Source organism: Panthera uncia, chromosome B4, assembly GCF_023721935.1.
Source record: "Panthera uncia isolate 11264 chromosome B4, Puncia_PCG_1.0, whole genome shotgun sequence".
Lineage (NCBI taxonomy): Eukaryota > Metazoa > Chordata > Mammalia > Carnivora > Felidae > Panthera > Panthera uncia.
Window position 1 is genome coordinate 34961733 of NC_064809.1, and position 22962 is coordinate 34984694.

A 22962-nucleotide genomic window follows, 5' to 3' on the forward strand; every position below is an offset into this window, starting at 1 on the left:
GTCCAGATGTGTCCCTGGCAAAATCTACCAAACATTTAAAGAAGAAATTAAATCAATTCTCTACACTTTCTTTCAGAGGGTGGGAGCAGAGGAAATATTTCCTAACTCATTCAATGAGGCCAGCATTACCGAAATACCAAAACCAAAGACAGTATAAGAAAAGTACAGATCAATATCTCTAATGAACATAGTAGATTCAAAATTCCTCAAAAACTATTAAATCAGTGGTTCCCAGGGGTCAGTAGGGAAAGAATAAATAGGCCACACATAGAGGCTTTTTAAGGACAGTTAAAGTACCCTATATGATACCATAATGATGGATGACTGCCATTATACTTTTTTCCAAACTCATAGAATGTACAACACCAAAAGTGAACCACAGTGTAGACTATGAACTTTGGGTACCACTCTGATGAGGGATGTTGACAATGGGAGGCTGTGTGTCTGTGTGTGTGTGCATGTGTGTGTGCGTGGGGAGGGAGTATATGGAAAATCTTTGTACCTTCCCCTTTATTTTATTGTGGTCCTAAAACTACTCTGAAAAGTTAACAATTCAATTAAAAAAAACATAAAAAAAAGAAATGAGTATGTCACTGTAAGACAAATGGCTGATGGCATTTGTTGCTATCCACGAAATTTAAGCTTTTAAGTGAAAGCTAGGATTTTGAAAAATTTGTATATGTCACTATGAGCTTAATAGCATCCTAATAACTTAAAAATTTTTCTCATGAGATTAATGATGATATTAGCAAATGAAACTTTTTGATATCGTGTCATGAACTATATCAGTATTTGAGAGACCAGCATAAAAACAGTTAACCAATATTGATTTAGGTAATCCGTACATGATATTACAAAATCATTCATAGGTAAAAGATTCTTGCAAAGTGCAAGGCATTGAATTATAATGTAACAGATTATGAGAAGTTAATTAATATGGTTTCAGATTCCATTTTGCAACTAACTTTAAGGAACTACCCCTTGTCAGTTTTTGGTATATTATCAAAAAGATTGTAGGCAACATTTTGATTCTTTTCATGTCCTTTAACCAAACTGATGTATCACAACAAACTGAATGCAGAGCCCACGTGACAATGTAGCTTTCTTTTGCTAAACCAGATATTAAAGAGATTTGCAAAAAAATACAAAACAATGCCATTCATTGCATTAACTGTATGTTTTGGGAAACAGTTTTTTTCCAATAAAAATATTACTCATGTTAAGAAAATAAATAAATAAATAAATAAATAGACAAATATTAAAGAAAAAGAAGCTTAAAATAAGGAATACTCTTCCCTATTTAAGAAACCAGGCCATTCATGTCATTTTTTATTTATATTTTATTTTTTTATTTTTTTAATGTTTATTTATTCTTGAGAGAGAGAGAGAGAGAGAGAGAGAGAGAGAGAATGAGTGGGGGAGGGGCAGAAAGCGAGGGAGACACAGAATCTGAAGCAGGCTCCGAAGAACCTGTCAGCACAGATCCCAACGGGGGGCTTGAACTCACGAGCTGCAAGATCATGACCTGAGCCCAAGTCGGGTGCTTAACTGAGCCACCCAGGTGCCCCTTCATGTCATTTTTTAATACAGTGAATCATTTTAAAGGATGAAGCAGCCCAATTGCCACTGAATTGATCCCATAGGCCTTAATAAAGGTGGAAAGAGCATTGTCTGGAAATCAGTAGACCCACAGTCTAATCCTGTTCTATCATTGCCATTTTATTTAAAGGCACTTGATACCTTTCAGGTGCTTTACTTGTACTTTCTCATTTAATTCTCAGCAACAATGCTACAAAGTAGGATTCATTAGAAACTTCATTTTATAGAAAGAAAACTGAGGTTGACATAGCTGAGCCACATTCAAACCTAGGAAGCTTGTCTTTGGCACACAGGCTGCCATGTCTTTGGCACACAGGCTGCCATGTCTTTGGCCATGCTGCATTCAAACCTAGGAAGCTTGTCTTTGGCACACAGGCTGCCATGTCTTTGGCCATGCTGTCCAGGGACTTTCCAACCTGGCTGCAGTTAGACTTACTTTAAGGAGATTTACCAAGGCCCAATCTGAGAGTTTGATGAACTAGTCTGGGTGAGCCCTGGCCATTGGTACTTCTTTTTAAATGCCTTCCACCAAGGCTTGAGAACTTCTTCTCTAGGCTCTCTCTAAAGTGATGTAACCTTGGGGCATCTGGGTGGCTCAGTCAGTTAAGCATCCAACTTCAGCTCAGGTCATGATCCTGCAGTCCATGAGCTCCAGCCCCCCATTGGGCTCTGTGCTGAAAGGTCAGAGCCTGGAGCCTGCTTTGAATTCTGTGTCTTCCTCCCTCTCTGTCTCTCAGAAATGAATAAACGTTAAAAAAAAAATTAAACTGATGTAACCTCACAAAAGCCATTCCTCTAGCTTAGCTTTCTTCTACACAAAGAAGAGGCTAAAACTACTTATCTTGGTGACAATTCAAGTTTGAATGCCTAGGAATTATCCCTGTCCCTCGTCTATCCTTAACCTCAGGTATGAGCAAAGAGGAGGCTCCTGATATCTCCATATGTGGACTCCTAGTCAGCCTTCTCTTGGAGTTTTTAGCCCCATTGAAGGGAAATTGGGGCTATGACAAGCCAACACTATAGCTTACTTCATGAAATGCAGTGAAGGAACAAAAGCTGTATAGCTCCCTAGGAAGAATAAGAAGGAATAAATGTAACTCAATGAGTATGCCTTGCTAGCCCTACTTAAAGATGATCACTTAGCACTGGGGAAAGGGACAGAGTACAGAAGAGTCTACTGATTAGTAAACTAGCCCTTTCATAGCTGAAAAGGTCTCCTCTGCCCTGCCTCAGGGTGACAAGTGTGAAGAAGTAGAGAATCCAGTCTGCCCCCTTGGGAAGGGAGATCCCAAGGAGAATAAGGGAGGGCTGATCAGGTGAAAACTGTTGGTAGTTCGAGTACATACTATTCATACAGATGAATACCTGGACTAAGACTTGGTAGTCCCTAAGGAGGAAAGGATTGCCTTTGGGAGGGTCTTAGTTAGTCGGCTGTCCTCCAGGACCAGAGGGTATCAAGGTGGCTTTAGGATGATGCCTACGGCCCCACTCAGACAAGTCTCTAGGACTTCTCTAAGACCAAAAAGCTCAAACCACCCAAGAAAACTCATAGTGTAAGAATGACCAGGGCCCAGTCTCTCAATCTTAGGGCCACTCCACCCTGGTCTGAGCCTAAAGAGAAGATATACAACACCTTCATTTTGTTATACTTGGCAATTCATTTAAAGAAACTGAAGCCTTTCTTGAGCCTCCAGCATGTGCTCCCATGGCATCCCAAACCTTTTACATAGCACCGACCACTTGATTGTCATTAGCTGTTTATGTGTCCATCTTCCCAATTAGACTAAACTCTAGGAGGGCATGGCATGCCTGTCTTGCTCACTGTAGTATTCTCAGCTCCCAGTCCGGTGCCAGTTCCATCATAAGAGCTTACCAAATGTTCACTGAGTGAATAAATGATTAAATGTAAAGGATATCTGACAAATGAATACACCAATACTTCCTATCTACTTCACAGGGAAGGAGAGAGACAGAAGCTGCCCTACTTATTACAATAATTTTCCCTGTTTAGACTAATCATGGTTTATTTGGGTTAAATAAACATGCTTGTTTTCCTGACATTTTCTCATTTTCTTATAAAGCCCATATAATTCTTAACAAAAGCAACTAAAACCAAACAATGGATTCAGTGTTTGCTGTTCTTTGAAAATGTATTAACATTAAAGGCCCTCAGAGGAACAACCCTGTAATAAAATGAGTGAGGCTGGCTAGAGTCATGGCCACTGCTCCTAGGAGTCTCCAAAACAGCAGTGAAGGTCAAAGCCCTGCAGAAGGCCGTTTATTACCAACAGGCAATGTAGAAAACACCCTGTCCTTTAATCTTCAAATTACCTCAAGGGAAACAAAAAGCAATGCTATCATTGTTTTTATCCACAGAGGAAGGAGAGCCTTCTTTGGACACTCAAATCCTGATTTTAAAGCCTTATATTTTATGACTACATCAAAATACTTAAAGTGTTTCAAAGAGCTCTTTCAGGAATACTCAGAACAGTTACAAAAATAAGTGTTATTACCCCCCATTACAGACAAGAAAAACTGGTCTTGTTTCTACATGATTTCTCCTATCATCACAGAAATAGGTGAAAACCTATAGATGCTGATCCTCAATCCACAAGGCTAGTACAACTGTCAACTTACCTCTCCTCCAAAGACAGTCAATATAGAGCCTGAAAGAGCTCCAGGTTCCTGCCAGTACATCAAAGTGTAGATCTGTATTTGCATTTTTTATATAGTGCTCCCTGTCCCCAAGTTCCCAAGGACATTATGGAAATAAATTAGGAGACTGGCAATGGCGACAATGATAAAAATTAAGAATCACAACCATCAACAAACTAAAAAGGGGGAGAAGGGGCACCTGGGTGGCTCAGTCGGTCCGACTTCGGCTTGGGTCATGATCTCACGGTTTGTGAGTTCGAGACTCGCGTCAGGCTCTGTGCTGACAGCTCGGAGCCTGGAGCCTGCTTTGGATTCTGTGTCTCCTTTTCTCTCTACCCCTCCCCAACTCATGCTTTCTCTGTCTCTCAAAAAGTAAATAAATGTCAAAAAAATTTTAAGAAAGTAATGGCCAATGACTAAACATTGATCAAGCCCCATCTTTGTACCAAGCGCTTTATATTCTAAGCACTTCGCATGCATTATATGATTTAGTTCTCATGACAGCCTGAAGAGGTAGGCATTATTATTGTTCTTAATTTGTAGATGAAGAAACTGAGGTCCAGAGTTTAACAGAACCCCCAAGGTTATATAGCTAGGAGAAGATGAGGCCAAGATTTAGACCTGGGTCTCTTTGACTCTAAAGCTCATGTTCTTAATCATTACACTATATTTTTTCCAAAAAGAAAGACATTATGCCACTATGACTGAATTAAATTCTCTGTAGTTTAGGGATATTGAAGGAATCCCAAATCCCAGAAAAATCAATCAGTTAAAGTTACTCAGAAATACTTCTGGTCATTAAGGTATCCCCTAAGCACAGGACCAAAAATATCAGTGATTTAAATGACACTAGAGTAGAAATACAGGTCAAACCCAATTACAGTGGACCTCAAGGGAGCATTCAAGCTCTTATGGTATCCTGGAACTTTATTATATTAAATACTGCTTGCTCCAACTACTAGAGGACTCACACACCCTCCTTCCCTTTCTCTAAAGTCTGGTGCTTGTCCACACATTAAATTTAACCCTTGATTATATATTATGTTTTATTTTTCACCATTTTTCCATGTATGCTTATCTTCATCTCCTCAACTAGATTTTAAGTTCCTTGAGAATAAAAACTAGGCTTCAAACTTTGTCGCCCTTTCTAATTTATTATGTGCTTACAATGTGCACAAACTGGGTGCCTACTGATGTAAGTTACTTATTGGGAAGGGTGCTTGGATGGCTCAGACGGTTAAGCATCTGTCTTTGGGTTTCAGCCCTGGTCATGATTTCATAGTTGGTGGGTTTGAGTCCCACATTGGGCTCCATGCTATCAGCACAGAACGTGCTTGGGGTTCTCTCTCTGCCCCAAAATAAATAAACTTTAAAAAAAAATCATTTCAAAAAAACAAATATACCAGGAGTCAGGAAACTTTTTCTGCAAAGGAAACAATAGTAAATATTTTAGGCTTTGCAGGTCATCTGGTTTTTGTTGTAGCCGTTCAATTCCTTTGTTCCAGGGTGAGAACAACCACAGACAATACATTGAACATGACTGTGCCCCAAATAAAACTTTATTTAGGAAACAGAGGGCCAGATTTGGCCTGTGGGCTGTAGTTTGTCAACTCAATAGAGACTACATACGATACGCTTAAGGGTCCAGCCTGGGAAATGTTTTGAAATATCAGCATTTTATCAGCAGATTCTGTACCTCCCCCTCAGGCCTCTAGCCCATTTTTTAGGGTCCTAGCTTCTGACCAAGCCAATTGTTTTTCCAAAGCCTCTTTCCTTGGACGTAAGTTTAGTTCAGCACAATATTTTGCTGTTCATTTTTCCTTTGGGGATTCATACATTAGTTTAAAAAGAAAAAAATCAATCACAAAGTGAAGAGCTGACATGGTAGGGTTGCATCAATAATAAGTAATTAGAAAACTCTTTGAATGTATTCCAGCCAGGAGTCCCTGACACTTTTTCTGACTGCTTCCTATAGGCTGCCATGTAAATCATCAAGGTAACTTGAAATCTGTATTTCACCTGAATTAAAAATCTGCAGAGAGAGCTGATCACTCCTGGCAGCAGGCGACCTAACGGGTGGCAAGGATAAACATTCATTCCTCTGAACAATGACTGCTTCCATCTGAGAACAAGAGAGCACAATGAATGAAGACACCTTTCTCTTTCTTGATTAAAACATTCAGCCCTCAGTTTTGATGTAACATTACTAAGTCCTTAATGGGCTGCTATCTTGACCTAATTTCACTGTGCACTAAACAGATTGTTCATTATCGTTTCTGGGATCATCTACAGGTTTGTTGAATGGAGGTGGTTCAACAGACAGTCATGCTATCTAGAGGGGGAAGAATTCTTCTAATTCAATCACCATATTCCACGGAGAAGTTAAGTGACTTGCCTAGAACTGTGGACTCCACCCAAGTCAAATAATTCTAAAGCCATTCCTCTATGGGATTGGTACCACTATGGTGAACCAGCTAGCACCACACACACCTAGGTAATTTGAGAGGTAACTCAGTTTACTATCCTTGTCCTAATGGACAGTCCACTAGGAATCCCCCACATCCCCACTCTGTCCCAGTACAAACTGCTTTATATGAAATTGGCCACATTCAATAACAATTTCCTGAATCACGTAACACAGAGCAGCCTGTGTTTGCAGAGACACAGCAGAGGGTCTATGCAACTTCTATGGTCCCTTCCACCACGCACTCTCAAAACAGGGAGATTTGTCTTTTGCCCTCTCAACTCACCCTTTCCTGAAGCCTTCTTAGCAATCAGGTGTTGAGACTCATGGACATAAGTTATCACAGTGGTTTTTGCATTTTAAGCCTATAATCTCTTTGTGTGGAATTCAAGGCACTTCCTCATGTTTTAGTATGTTCTGAGCATTGAGAAGTAGCTGAATATGTTGTTATTATAGAGGTCCTCTAAGCCCACTAAGCCTGACCCCTGACAATGAGACAAAATGAATAGGTTTAGTAGGACTGGCAGACAGACTCAAGGCAAAGTGAGATTAGAAGAGAATGTGCATGCGTGGTCTCCCCACACCAAAGAGCTCCAATTACCCCATGTCCACTCCAGGTCAGGTTAACAGAGGCTTAATCCTGTCAGTGGCTGGGCCCAGAATGGAGAAATTCTGATCTTTTTTACAGGCTCAAGCAAAGGTTCACCCAACAAGTCCCTTCCTTCCCCACATCTGCCCCTTCTCTTCTGTTCCAAGGCCTTCTGATGGCTGTTTCACATCTTAACTGCTTTGGAATCTCATGGAACACATACCTATATCTCCTATATTATTTCTTCCTCTTTTTGTGAAGTTTCTGATAAGTATGTTTTAGCTCAGATTCTCTATCTTGTAAAAATCCTAGGACTGAATTGTCTGTGGAATTAATGAGCTCCTTGTCACACAAAACTTTGTTGAGATGAACTGAGCATTGACCAGGTAATTGGACAAGAAGGATCCTTCTGGGTTTCTATTATAAATAGTAATAGCAATGAAGAAAATAATACTAATGATAGTACAGTTATAATAATCATAATCATAATAGCTTTTTTCATTTGCAGAACATTTTATAGATTGCAAATCTTTTTCAAGTACTCTTTCTAACTTGATCTCATTTACTCTATAAAATTGGTAGGGTGGATGTTATTTAGGATCCCTAAGTTACAGGTGAGGTCACTTGCTGAAGGTGACTGATAAAAAGAGGTTAATTTCCCTTTCCAAAGGGTGCCTGTTGGAACTGCTGCCTGAAAAAGAAAGGAACCTTGCGCTGAAAACAACTGATAACACAGCTTCAAACCATTCCCTCCACTAGGAGAAAGAGGGCATTCATTAATTCTTTACTTCTATCATCATTTAGTACAAAATTCCTAGCAAAAAGGATGGTTTGTACAGGCAGCACAAGCAGAACATTAGAATTTGTTTAAATCATTTTAGAATCACAAACTCTTAGGGAGTATCCTGCAAACTCCTCTTTCCCCTCCATTCCAACACATTCTACACTAGGACAAATGCAAAACTTAGAGGTTATTTACACAATAAAGAAAAGAGTACTAATAAAGTAGACTGTGTATTTCTGTCTCTAGATTATTATGCCCTAAAAAGTCAATTTATATTTGTTTACAAGTATTCATACATAGCTACAAAACCAAACGTTTTTCAGTTATATCCCTATTTTCAAACAAGTTAAACATATTCTGTTCCTGAAATTACCTTTATGGATTAGGTGGTGAATTCTATCTTAGTCATTGCAATGGTATAAAAATCACAGACCTGGACATTATTTATCATACTACAAACTTGTCTTAAATTGTGGTGTACAAATTTAAATACCAAGTATTAGCACATGTTTTATCTCATAATGACAGTTATAAAATAATCATGAAACCCCAAAGTTACCAATAGATGTTCAAGGTATCATAATGAGGCTTCTGGAAACACAGTGGAAGTATGCCAGCAGTTTGGAAGCCAATGGAAGTTGAAGTGATAGGGATTAAAAAAGAATTCGCCTATTGTAAATGGTCTTTTTACTAACATAGAGCCTGCAATTTAGTATATTTGGATAAGCAATGACCTGTTTTACACAGGTTATTCAAATAGAAATTAGGTAGAAGTCTGTCTTTATCCTAGAAGGCTAGAGCTTAAAGAGTTTGGAGAAAAATAATTTTATTTATTTAAATGTTTATTCAGTTTTGAGAGAGGATGAGCGGGGGAGGGGCAGAGAGAGACAGGGATAGAGGATCTGAAGTGGGCTCCACGATGAAAGCAGAGAGCTTGATATGGGGCTCAAACTCATAACTGTGAGATCATGACCTGAGCAGAAGTCAGACACTGAATCAACTGAGCTACCCAGGCGCCCTGAGAAAAGCAATCTTAAAAAACAGAACAAAGTTCTGTGGGCCAGGAGATGAACAATATGGCAATGCTGAAGTCATTGCGACATTATCTTTTTTGAGTGTTATTTCTAATCCTCAAGGTTTTTCCCCTTTTCTTTTTCTTTTTTTCTTACACTATGTAAAGTTTTTTTTTTTTAAGATTCAATTTTTCAATCTCCCTCAGAATGTAAACTCTGAAAGATCAGGACTTGATATATTTGGTTCTTTTATCCCAACTCAGATTCCAGTATTTTATAAGTCAAGAGCTCTTAAAAGAAAAAAAAAAAGACATTTAATAAGTAAATTTAAGCATCTCATGGTTTAGTTCAATAGAGTGAGCATTTACTAAGTTTCTATTCACAAGGCATTGGACCAACTGCTAGGGAGACAACTAGGGTGTATCTGTGTTCCCTAAAATATTGGGAAAGGTAGACTTTGCCCACTGGCCTCAAGATACAAAGGCAAATTCCTTTATAAAAGAAATGTTAAACATTTACTAAAAGATTTTAACAAAAAGGTACATCCAGTTATACATAATCAAACTGACGAATGTTCATCTTCTCTCAAGGTTTAAAGACCAAATCCTTATCACAGACTTTGTAAATGCCTACTGATCTCATCAGAAAAGACCTCAAGTACTGAGAAGCTGTCCAACTTGTGGTAGTAGATATATGTTTTCTAAACTTCGATTTCTTGCTTGAAAGCTCAAAAATTATCATTGGCAACAATAATTGTCCTTGTTTTCCTGAAAGTGACAGATGCATGTTATTTATTTTTGAAAAAATGTCTATCAAATATGTCTGAATAACCATAGTTTGCCCATCTTTCTTTCAAGTAAAAATAGTGTTCTATGAAAATAAAAATAAAAATATACTAACTCGGCTTTTAACTCAAGCACAGAAGTGTTTTCATGGAGACAAATATACAGTACTCTCATATTCAGCACATGTGCTTTGAACATACTTCTTTCTTATTTTTTCACACAGAATTTAAAAAGTGAACCAAAGAGTTAGACTCTAATAAAGTCAATAGTTTTTACTGCTTTATTGAGAACACTCTTAAGTGACACTGGCTTTTACAGTGTGGTACCGCCGCCTTGATTCTTCCTAAGACACCTGCACTTTTACCGCCATGGTTTTTGCACCATTGGTGCAAATGTCAGCACAGTGAAAGAGGCAAATATATATTAGTATTGCCATGAAAATGGCTCCGACCTGGCCGATTACTGAAAGGGTCTCAGGAACTACCAGGGGGTTTGAGAACCACGCTTTGAGAAGCTGTAGGTGTTAGCGCCTACAGAAATCACAGTTCTGTTTCTCCTCAGTTATTAATGCTTGAGGCTTGAGGCTTATTATTATAGATTTGATCACTGAGCGTCAAAGAAAATACATGCCAAGACGTCGAACACATCCAAGAGATACACCCTATTGCGCGTGCAGCTCCAAGGCTCACAGAAGAAGAAAACAGCTCTTGGGGAGGGGGTACAGGATTCAGACCTCCAGCCTGGGCTTGCCGTTGCCAGTGGCAACGATCGTCGCCGGCGGGAGTGCGGCCATCGATTAGTAATGTCTTGCGTCCGTCACAGGAGGTGGGGGCATGGCTGGAGAAGGAAGGCCTCCCTGGACTTGCGGTCGCCGCGTGTTTTCGGTTGCAAGGTGGCTCGCTCGTTCTGCGATCTATTGAGAGTGGCTTCCGACAGCTCGGGGTTGATGTCGGGGAGGGAGGGAAGATGGCGGCCGTGGCAGCGGGCGGCCTGGTGGGAAAGGGGCGCGACATCAGCCTGGCGGCCCTGCAGCGCCACGACCCCTATATCAACCGCATCGTGGACGTAGCCAGCCAGGTGGCTCTGTACACTTTCGGCCATCGGGCCAACGAGTGGGTGCGTGCGGACGCGACGGGGCCGTGCAGGCAGGGATAGGGTGGGGACGGGGTGGTCAGACTCGGGGCTCCAGAACCCGGTGAGGGGGACCAGACGCTGACGCCCTGGAGGTGGATGGAGGTGGATGGTGGTGGATCGCGGCCTGAGGCCGAAGCTGTGGCAATTGGACTCCTGGGCCGAAGGTTTTGGGGGAGAGGGAGGCCGCTCTGAGAAGCCACCTGAAGTTGGGGAAAAGACTTAAATATCTACGATACCCCACGTGGGGAGACCAGACCGATCAGGGACGGGACCCTGAGAGCTGAAGGAAGGAGGGGGCCCTGATGTTTCGAGGCCGGAAGACTGATGTACTACGAGAAAGTAAAGCAGGGTTCTGTTACAGTAAAACGTGGCTGTAGGGGAGGCAGAGTTAGGGGACGGATGGACAAACCGAGTTCTGGTTCTGGAACATCTGTCTTAGATGGGACGAAGAGAAGTGAAGCCTTGGTAGAAGTTGTGAACTCAGGGAATACACCAAGAAAAGAGCAAGCATCGGGAGATCAAGGACAAAATGGGGCTGGGTCTAACACTTCGAAGGAGGCTGACGCTCTTGGGATAATCATTACACCACAGCCTACCAAGACCAAAATGGGTTTAAAATCTGAGTCCGTTTGGGAGCTGAATTATTTAGTGCACTTTTCAAAGCAAAACCCCAGTAAATAGCAGTGGGATGAAATTTAATTTTCCTCACAATTAGAATGGGGTAGGAGCACAAGACACTTGTGTCCTGTTGCAGGAATTACTGCGTGTGATTCTGTAACCCACCCACTTGAATATAGAGATGTGATTTTTCTCTTTTCCTCGTATTGATTTTTGTCCCAAATAATATTAATCCATCCATTATATAGCCATCCATCATTTTTAAATAAGTTAGAAAACAGTATAAAGAATAAGGCCTAGATTAATGGATTTCAGGTGATTTTTTAAATGTATTCTCCAAGACATCAAAATTCAAGCAAGGAAAACATGCATATTGAACAAATTCACATATTTTTTAACATTTGCATTTGTAAATGTACATAGCCTCCTTATCTCTAGTGTGGATCTTGAGCAGTCTGTAATAAAAATTCACCTGAAAATCATTAACAAAAGTAAAAAGATTGAAAAGGAGACCCAAAAATGGGGGAGAAGAGAATAGCTTTGCCTGAAGTTCTTAACTGAGGAAATTTACTGGAATGGAGCAAGGAATTTAGGTCTGTACTCCTAGTGATCATGCAAAAAAGGAAAATGGGAGAGCTCTTTAATATTCATTGCTCTGTAATAGAAAGTATGCCACTTGGTCAGGAGAGAGGTTATTTCTTCCTAATTTTCAGGAGAATTTGTCACCTGGGTCTTTATTTAAAGACATTAAGCAATGTACTGGATAATTTCATCAATGACAATTTAGAAAAAATACAAGGATATTCTATACCTGTATTACTATTATACTGCTCTAGTAAAAAAAAAAAAAAAAAAAAAAAAAAAAGAATATTTTATTATTTTTTTAATATTATTCTTAAAAAAAAAAAAAAAAAAAAAAAAAAAGGCCAAAGGCATAATGTGTTAATTCTGTCAAGGTAATTTTGTAGTAGATAAGGACAGAGGATGTATAGTCCTGTGAACTGACTGAACAGTGGGAGTAGAGTCTGGAGAATCTTGAGATATTGTTAACATGTAGAGGAGAACATTAATCATGGAAAACAATTGTCCCCTATGTAGGCTTTTGACAGGATCTGTATGATAGATACCTGTTAAAATAGTTACAGAGGTTTATTAGATAGCCAGTGAAGTCCTTCTAAAGCCTCATCAAAAGGCAGAAGTGTCACAGTGCGTTATTTACAGGAGTTATGTTTTCCTGCTTCCTGGACTTGTTGCCTTCAGACGGGGCATATTTCATTCAGTAAAAGGTCATTCTTTCAAAGTACTGATCTTCAAGGCTGTGGTAGCCGGAAAAAAGAGACCTAGTTCAGATGCAGAGCAGTTGCTGAGGGTAAATGGTTTGTCACCACTCTCTCCATATGCCATCACTTGGCCTCAGGATGGGACCCTTTTGAATATAAACCTAATAAAAGTTTAACGAACAGTCTTGAGATTGGAGGTGAAAGTATATGCAAGAAAGCAGATGGGATGTAACGGAGGAGAATTCTTACTACACTGTAATAGATGAAGAATGACTTCAGGCATTCAGAGCAGGAGGTATTAGTAATAAAGGGTAGATAGAAAATGAGGTACTTGAAGGAAGGATTAAGAAAGATTATGTCATGACTGGGATGGGAATTTTAGAGCTGGAACTACTTCCCATTATCTGGAAAGACTGCTCCCCCACAAATCCCTATGTGTCAGTTGAAGAGTATAACCTTATTTATTTTCATGTCAGTCCTCAGCAGTGGTTTGTAACTAGTTTTGACTTTGTCTCCAGGGAACTTGTTGCTGGCATCCAAAGGATGGAGGCAAGAGCTGCTGCTAAATACCCTGCACACAGGACAAGCCCCTGTGACAAAGATTTATCTGGCCCCAGATGTTGAAAGTGCTGAGTTTGAGAAATTGCTTCAGAGTGACTTTTGTCCTCTTGTTTCTAGCTAGTGGTTTTCTAAGTTTTCTGTGTATCGAAATCACTTGGAGTTTTAAATGGTGTAACCTGCCAGATCAAAATCTCTGGGTGTGAAGTCCAGGCATTTGCTATTTGTTAAAAGCTTCACAGTTGACTTAGGTGCTACATGCATGACTGAGAGAGACCGATTTATGAGGATAAATGGAGACCTACTTTTTCATTATATTAACATAGATAATCAGAAATGCAGAGATTGCTTTGGGTTGTTTCAAAAGTGCCAAATACTATGCCAAGTCCCAATAATTTGCCAGCTAGCACTGTTTTATATTCCATTTTATTATTTTAAATTTTGAACTGCTTAGTTTTTTTAATACATGTTAGATTTTATAATGAAGTGTAATATTAAACCATTAAATTGTACTTTTAAAATTTTAGCTAAAATTCCCCAGAACTATAAACTAATGATTTAACATAGAAGTCCTCCTTGCCTGGAGGAGCTAAGGAGGACCTAATAAAATCTTGTTCTAACTATACCCCAGAATCTCAACCCTGGGCTTTGCCCAGGGAGGGGGAAAAAAATCTGGTTACCCTGGAGGCACCAAGAAAATGCACGCATGAATTAGAGCTGTTCAGCTATGATAGATCAGAATTTACATTAACAAAGTCCTTTTTATCCAGTTGTAACAGAGCACTTAAAATATGTTTTTCAAAAAAATATGTGTTTTCCATCAAGATCTGAGTGGTATAGACTGGTTCTATCTTTTCAGTGGAGAAACTAGCTAAGAATAAAGAATAAACTAGCTAGCCCAGTATGACCTGGAAAGAACCCTACTCTGAGTATTCATAATCAGGATTTAAGAAATCCCTTATACACTTTAATTCAGTGCTGATGACAGTGCTCATGGTGGGCAGTGGACACAGTGGATTTTGTTTGGTGCAGACTTACCTAGTTACTTGGGTCTGGATCCCAAGGAAAACTCCAAAGCTGTTGCCTGATGATATTCATTATACAGGGAGACCAGACTGGTGGTATTGGGGTGTGGAAGTATGGCCCCTAGCCATTCACAGAGAATTTCTAACTTTTTAAGGACCTGTTGCAATTGAAGATGGCCACAAATTCTTTAACACTTTATCAAGAGGGGGGTCCATTACCTTGAGGATCCTATGCTAAGTGAAATAAGTCAGAGGAAGAAATAACCAATACCATATGATTTCACTTATATGTGGACTAAAAAAAATTGCTTATTACCAGTTGGAGAATAATTTCAGAAGAAACATGCCTTTTATATTTCTGATTCTGGATTTTCAAAACTAAAATTGGGCATTAAAGTATTTTTTATTTTTATTTTTTTTAAGAAAAGGTAATTTCTATTACTATTTCATGGAGGAAGAAAGGAAACAAGTCAAAAACTTTTAGCTTTATGTGTACCAATCCATAGAAACAGACTGGTTTGGATCACTAAGATGAAACAGTCCAAGGTCAAATACTGGAAGACAGAAAAGTGTTTTGGCCTTGCAGCAAGTGCCCCTAGCAATACATATATATAGGCTCTTAGTCTAGTTTCTTCCCCAGTACATATCTCAATTTCAGTTTCTTATAAATGTAATAATCCAAAAATTTAATCTCTACTTCTTTTTTTTTTTTTAATGTTTATTTTTGAGAGACAGACAGAGTGTGAGTGGGGAAGGGGCAGAGAGAGAGAGACACACACACACAGAATCTGAAACAGGCTCCAGGCTCTGAGCTGTCCACACAGAGCCCGATGCGGGGCTCGAACTCACTAACCAGGGATCATGACCTGAAGCAAAGTCAGATGCTTAACCGATTGAGCCACCCAGGTGCCCCAATATTTACAAATTATTCTTAAATTAATTTTTTTTAACGTTTATTTATTTTTGAGACAGAGCATGAACAGGGGAGGGTGAGAGAGAGAGGGAGACACAGAATCTGAAACACGCTCCAGGCTCTGAGCTGTCAGCACAGAACCCGACGCGGGGCTCAAACTCACAGACCACGGGATCATGACCTGAGCTGAAGTCGGACGCCCAACCAACTGAGCCACCCAGGTGCCCCTTATGTGCCTTTAAAAAAGGCATGTAAGGCACTGGCTGGCTCAGTCGGTAGAACATGTGACTCTTATTCTCAGGGTTGCAAGTTTGAGTCCCATGTTGGGTGTGGAGATTATTTAAAAATATATCTTTAAAAAATTACCACTTGATATTATATGCCCTTGTTCTTAAAGAGTATATTTCTCCTACAACTACAGTGTACTTAAATTTCAAATGATTTTGATAATAGAGATTAATAATAAAATATTAGGTTAAATGGAATGCTGAAACTAAAACATGTAAATAACAAAAGTGCCTTTGAAATTCTGAATTATAACTTGTTTTCTGTTAAAACTTATTATGCATTATATTGATGAACATTTTCATCATGGCCTGGGCCCCTGTCTTCAGAGAGATGGAAGAGAGCCTTTCCAAATGAACTGAAATGAGTTGATCACTTTAACTTTACCACTTAACCAGTTTCTGTGACATTTCTTGAGTCCTAGCCTAGCAATGTTTCTAACTTGATTTCAAAGATCCAAACTAGACTCTAAATATTCCACACCATGTTGGTGATTAATTTTTCTGAAAACTACAGCATTGTTCCACTCTTCTATGTTGTAGTCAAAGTAGAGTTATTATTGGCAGATCATCTGCTCTCCTAGGTGACAGGATATGGCAAGAGATAATGAACCCAGAAAATAGAAGCGTAATGAAAGGCAGACATGAGTGATTTGCGCAGCTTGCCATATACTCCACTCACAGGATAGAGAAGGCAGCACACTTTTAGTCTCCTCTTTCAAATGAAATCCATGGAGCAAATTTTTGTATTGTTTTAGCCAGAGGTGTGTTGCTGTCCCTGTCTTTGGTGAAAAGAGATAATGACGGTTTATTTTGTAAACGACAAAAGGAGAATGGATGCTTCCCGATGTCGAATCAGCAGGGCTACTGCCAGGCTGAGGCAGTACTGCTTTCCTCCTTGTCCTAGGAATATTACATAGATTGGCCCTACTTGAAATGGAATGTTCTCTAGCTTCTGTGAAAGTTACTATTAATGAAGAAAATATATATATTTTGCTGTGTTGTTTTTTTTTTTAGGAAAAGACTGATGTGGAAGGAACTTTATTTGTTTACACAAGGTAAGAAAATTTTACTTTTACAAAGAAACTGACAGTCTTTGAAAGAATATGTTGACTCCATTGTGTCCCTCTTCCTCAAATGTAGTTTTATTTCAAAAAGAAGAAAAAAACCTGAATCTTAGTTTGAAGTTATTAGTTGATATAAAGAAGAGAATACTGAGTAATGTCACTTGGTAGCATGTGAGGAATACTAATTGCAGAATGTAACTTAAACTCCAATGCAGACAAACTTAAATCTTGGTGTTCTTTTATATATATATATATATATCTATAGATATATATATCTATAGATATATATTTTTTTTTTAAGTTTCTTTATTTAAAGAGAGACAGAGACAACATGAGTGGGGAAGGGGCAGAGAGAGACGGAGAGAGAATTCTAAGCACTGCCTGTGCAGACCCCAATGTGGGGCTTGAACTCACTAAACCATGAGATCATGACCTGAGCTGAAATCAAGAGTTGGATGCTTAATCGACTAAGCCAGCCAGGTGCCCCTTTGCATTCTTTTAAAAATAGTATTAAGTATTTATCCTTTAATTCAAATTAATGGTACAAGGTCCTTGAATATAATGCATTGGCAAGGAGAGAAGTACACTATTAAGAATATCAGATTATTTAATCATTATTTGGAAAAAGATTTTATTGGTCACCTCACCACACACCCGCCTTTGACTCTTTAAAGAAATATGCACCAAAATTAAAGATGTCTTTGAGTCTTCCATTATATAGTCAATAGAATGTGTTTCAGGATAGATTTAATAAACTCAAGTTTTTTGTCATTTGTATCAGAAATTGTTAACATCATATATGCATACAGATACATGTAGTATGTATATTGTCTTAATAGCTAAATGTCTTATTCACATAAAATGTCATAGCTAAGGCCCATCATTGTCAGTGGGAGGACAAAGATAAAATACAAAGGCCTAGTACAAACCCTCTTAGAGCAAAGTTTCTTTTTTTTTTTTTTTTATTTATATATTAAGTATATTTTTTTTTTAATTTTTTTTTAATGTTTATTTTTGACAGAGAGAGAGACAGAGCGTGAGCAGGGGAGGGATAGAGAGAGAGGGAGACACAGAATCTGAAGCAGGCTCCAGGCTCCGAGCTGTCAGCACAGAGCATGCTGCGGGGCTCGAACTCACAGACCGTGAGATCATGACCTGAGCTGAAGTCAGACGCTCAACCGACTGAGCCACCCAGGTGCCCCTAAGTATCTATTTTTGAGAGAGAGAAACAGCACAAGCTGGGAGAGGGGAGACAGGACCTGAAGCAGGCTCAGCACTAACAGCAGAGAGCCTGACACTGGCCTCAAACTCACAAACCATAAGATTATGACCTGAGCCAAAGTCAGGCGCTTAACCAACTAAGCCACCCAGGTGCCCCAAGAGCAAACAGTTTCACTGGGGAGATAGAAAATGCACACACACACACACACACACACACAGAGACACACACGCAAGTATATATTTTTTACACATTCACATTTAAAGATACCCCCCCCAAATAAACATAAACCCCAATACAGATAGCCTATCCTCACGGCCAGTTGATAGGTTATAAGCAATGAATGGGCTGCTGTGATTCTGGAAGGCATTTTAGAATTGGTGAGTCTCAAGTAGGCCTTAGGAATAAGGTAGTACTTGACTTGCATAGAAGAGAGGGAAGGGCTGTCTCAACAGGAAGAATTTTGGAAGCCGAGGCATAGAACCCAGTGTGGTGAAGGAACAGTAAGGAAAATGACTTGTGGCTGCAGAGAGTTTTTACTGGTTTATGTTAGTTAGGAGACAGTGAGGGTGAAGAGATTTTGCTGGCTTAGAATGTCAGACTATGGATTTTGACATTTATTTTCTTAGCAGTAGGGAGTCCTTGAAGGTTTATGACCAGGGAAATAATAGTTCTGGCAAAATGTGTGGGGTAAGTCAGTACATTAGCATTATGAAGATGCACTGATTCCAGAAGAAGTTGGAGTTAGGACATTGGACAGATTATTGCAGTGGAGTAGATATGAGATGAGGAGGGGAGGGACTAAAATGGTAGGAGTGGAGCTGGAGAAGATTTCTTGAAACATTGCACATATAGAAGGAGTGATGAAATTTTTTAAATAAATTTAAAAAATGGAAGTTTTGAAAGGGAAGACTGAAAAACTGACAGAACCAGGAGCAGAATGGAAAGACAGGAGGTCGAGAATCTGGGCTGAAAATAATTTTATTTTGAAATAACGATTTTGGAATGATAGCAGGGCATTCAGGTGGAGATGCCCAGTCCCGGTCAGGGATGGAGATACAGAGTTTGGAGTTATCTGCCTTAATTTGGTCATTGAAGCCATGAGAGAATGAGTATTCTCTGAAGGACAGGAAAGTGACAAAAGCTAATGGTCAAGTTTTAGGGCCCCAGAGAGATGGAGAAGAGCCAGCCGTACAAATACAAGCAAAATGAGAATGGTACAGAGGCCAGATGCGGGCACCATGCAGGAATGGTGGAAGAGTGTGCAGGTGCAGGTGCAGGCGGAGGCCATAGTGGGAGCGGAAACAAAGGAATGGATGAACGAGGTAAGGAGGAGGTCCAGTTTCTTCAAGGTTTCAGAAAAGCGGGAGTGCCCAAGAGCCGTTGGCTATTTCAGTTTACATTCCACAGTACCAGAGCATACCACCAAGTGAGTGTCTTCAGTAGGGTGTAGATTACTCTTGAGAATTCTGAAGTGTGGAAAGAAAACCAAACGGTTGAACTCTGATATATGCTAAGCACACAAATGACACATTCTCATTCATTTTTCACATGTATTAATCTTTTGAGAAGTGAAAGAAAAGATGTGTTCATATACATTAATGATTTATTTTAGGGATTTTTAGTAGGGTCTCTCTCTCTCTCTCTCTCTCTCTCTTTTCTGCAGAAGATTAACAAATTATACCTTTTTGTACCCCCCAAAAATGTAGATTTTGCATTCTCAAGTATTTCTTAATATACTCTGAGTTCCAAATGGAGCTGTCACTTAAACCATTAAGTTGAGAAACAACTCTTTCCCTGTTCCTTAATCTCTTCCCCATATCTAACTCCTCAACAATAGGAGCTTCTCCCATCTCTCTCCTCTCCCCCCCCCCCCACTAGGGGGGAGGTACACCAACCCCCCTCCACTCCCCCCCGCCGACCAGATAGATGTCAGATTCTAGCATGTTGAGGTCTTTTCTCAGTAGAGAATGACAGAAAGCTCATAAAAGTCAGAAGGGAGTGTTTAGTACAGGTAATGGAGCTGCTGGTGATAATATTTTGACTTCTGTTACGGATATTGCTTTAAAGCAACTGGCACATTTATCCCCTGAGCCTATTTTATAAATTATGAGATGATATAATAACCATACTATTACAGAGGTGAGGTCCTATTGTGATAATGAAATACTTGAAGAATCAAATTCTGATTCTGTATAAAAACACCTAAAACACTTAAAAAATTATTTCTTTATTTCCTCCCATGGCTTGCTTTCTGTGATAGAGAGTTCATAGAGACACCCACTGGTGATTTTTGAGCTTGACACTTCCAAAGGACCCTCTGTCAGAGATCTCTGGAACTCAGTTTTCATACTTTCTGAGAATTTAAGTTGAAATGATTGTAATGATTATTTCTAGTATTGGTTATATGCCCACCTCTGCTTTACCTCTTTGTAAAATAAGTTACACAATGATTGCCTTCCATCAACTTTAAAATTGGAAGTCTCAAAAGAAAATTCTGTAGGTGGTACTGTAGCTTTATTTTACTTCTTTATTAGCATTAAATGGCTAAGGTGAAATAAAATTAAAACATGAACACCTTTCCTTCCTATTGCTCACAACATTTCTGTGGGTTTGTTACCCTGCTGCCCTAGTTTCAAGTAAATAAATGAATTCTGCTTGCTTCATTTTCAGCATAGAAGCATTTGGTGTTTCATTTGTCACCAGAAGTTGCACAGTTGGATTACTATATGGCTGTCACCCAAGAGTAGACAAATGCACATGTAGTTGGTAGAGTTCTACTTGGTGTAAAATTTGGGCTCTTTCTGCCTGACAGAGAGTAGGCACTGACAGTTTATTCAATGAAACAAAAAATAAAAATCACTAAATGCCACATTTTTATGGAGAAAAACTTTTATACTAGTTTATCTGTGAAGCTGTTTGCTTACTTCTGTAATGTTTTAATTGTACTGAATCTCTTTACAAGTTTGTTGACCAGAGTGAGTGGCATCATTTCTCTAAATTTCAAACCGACACTAACATTTTCTATGAAAAATTTCTTCATTATGATTGTGATGTACATTCTCTATTAACTATCAAGATTCTTCAAAAGTGTGTCTGTAATTTTTTAAAGTGGTTAATATTCCTGCCTTAAAGGAATTTACAACCTAAATAGGGAAACAAGGTATCTCTACACACATAGCTAAATGAGTAAGACTTGATTTTGCCAAAGGAACAGCAATGGCAGTCATGCTGTATGTGTTACATATGAAGTGGTGCATAAATTAGTACATTAATTCTATTAGTCAATAGTAAAGAATCATTGCTTTAGGAGCACCTGGGTGACTCAGTTGGTTATGTGTCTGACTCTTGATTTTGGCTCAGGTCATGGGATCGAACCCCACATCAGGCTCTGTGCTGAGCATGGAACCTGCTTAGAATTCTCTCTCTCTCTCTCTCTGTCTCTCTCTCTCTCTCTCTCTCTGCTCCTCTCCCCTGCTAGCTCTCTCTCTCTCTGTCTCTCACTCTGTTTCTCTCACTCTCTCTCCCTCTCAAAATAAATAAATAAACATTAAAAAAAAGAAACCTTAAAAAGAATCATTGCTTTGTATGTGTACAGTCTGCTTGCACAAAGCTGTATATATATATATATATATATATATATACACACACATATGCAAAAAGGTTGAGAGACATTCAAATACTAGTTCTACTAAAAGTGTACTTCTGTTGAATAACTTGTCTTTTGATATCCTCCCCACCCCTTGTGATTTTTAGGTCTGCTTCTCCAAAGCATGGGTTCACCATTATGAATAGGTTGAGCATGGAAAACAGGACAGAACCCATTACTAAAGACCTGGATTTCCAGCTCCAGGACCCTTTCCTTCTCTACAGAAATGCCAGATGTGAGTCTTTCTTAATGCATTTGGTAGTTTTATTTCTGCAGTTTGGCCAAGTGTTTTAAATTGTATAGTGGATGTGTTTGTGTTTGTGTTTAGTATCAGCATCAGTTAGCTTGGGAAATGCATGTCCCGTTGAGAGGGAATATCTTCTTCCTTGAGAAAGTTTAAATGAAAACAATGTGATATGATGATGGAAGTATTTGAACCCTGTCTTTTGCAGTTAGACCACTTTGTAGTAGAACCCACTGGAGATTTTAAGCCTGAGCAGGGCTAGGTGAGGTGAATTCTTGGTCAGGAGACTATAGAGGGACAGACACATAGGCAGTGTACAGATACAGAATTAGTGATTCAGCTAGTGGCACTTTTTCCTTATGTATCACTTTTGACTGAACATCCTGACAGGATGTTTGAGGGAGAGGGCCTATATTCTAGAATTGCCATCTTTTGAACATATAGTAAATGCAAAACCAAAGCCAAAAGAGTTTTGCTCATTACGAATTTCATAACACTTTATAATGTTCAACGTTACATAACACTTTGTAGTATTAGATAACTAACTAGGCCTTGTCTGATTTGAAATGAGGTAGCAATGACCTATCCGATATTCTCTCTCCATTTTACTCTTATATCTTATCTGACCATTTGTGTTGAACTATTGGGCAGCCCAGAGAAGAATGATGAAAAGTATATAAACTGCAGGAACATCTCCATACACAGAAAATGAGAGCATCCTTAAATATAAATTGTATGTGCATGCACATGATCTGTGCTTTATGCGTAACTTGCAGAAAGACTTTGCAGTTAGGAAATGTTTTCCATACGTTTGCCACCTTGCTTTTGAGGTCAAGGTACAAGAAGTTGCTGACTGTATACTCTTCAGTGTAATTTTAATAATGAATGTAATGCAAATAATATTTAATGTTTTAACTTCAGTGAATTGTTTTGAAATATAGTATTTTAACTTATATTCACATATAATTAAGTTGTCATGAAAGGTGGTCATCTATTATTTAGAGAATACAGTTAAATTCTTATGAGAAAAAAAGCCATTAAAACTGTAACATGACTTACCAATGGTAAGTCCTGTGAAGTAA

General features: G+C 39.0%; 1 protein-coding gene and 1 long non-coding RNA gene across 2 annotated transcripts in view; one reads left to right on the forward strand and one right to left on the reverse strand.

The window, feature by feature from the left end:
• Positions 1–1900: 1900 nt before the first annotated feature.
• Positions 1901–7981, reverse strand: LOC125920060 (uncharacterized). Its single transcript, XR_007456937.1, has 3 exons — positions 7320–7981; positions 7005–7203; positions 1901–6376 (listed from the first exon to the last, which is right to left on the reverse strand). It is a non-coding gene; the product is annotated as an uncharacterized LOC125920060 (long non-coding RNA).
• A 2874-nt stretch (positions 7982–10855) lies between these two features.
• The window catches only part of DCP1B (decapping mRNA 1B), a 58308-nt gene continuing 46201 nt past the window's right edge, over positions 10856–22962 (forward strand). Inside the window, exons 1-3 of the mRNA XM_049627018.1 lie at positions 10856–11005; positions 16719–16759; positions 21744–21871. Coding sequence (XP_049482975.1) covers positions 10856–11005; positions 16719–16759; positions 21744–21871 — 319 coding nt within the window. The remainder of the gene's footprint in view (positions 11006–16718; positions 16760–21743; positions 21872–22962) is intronic.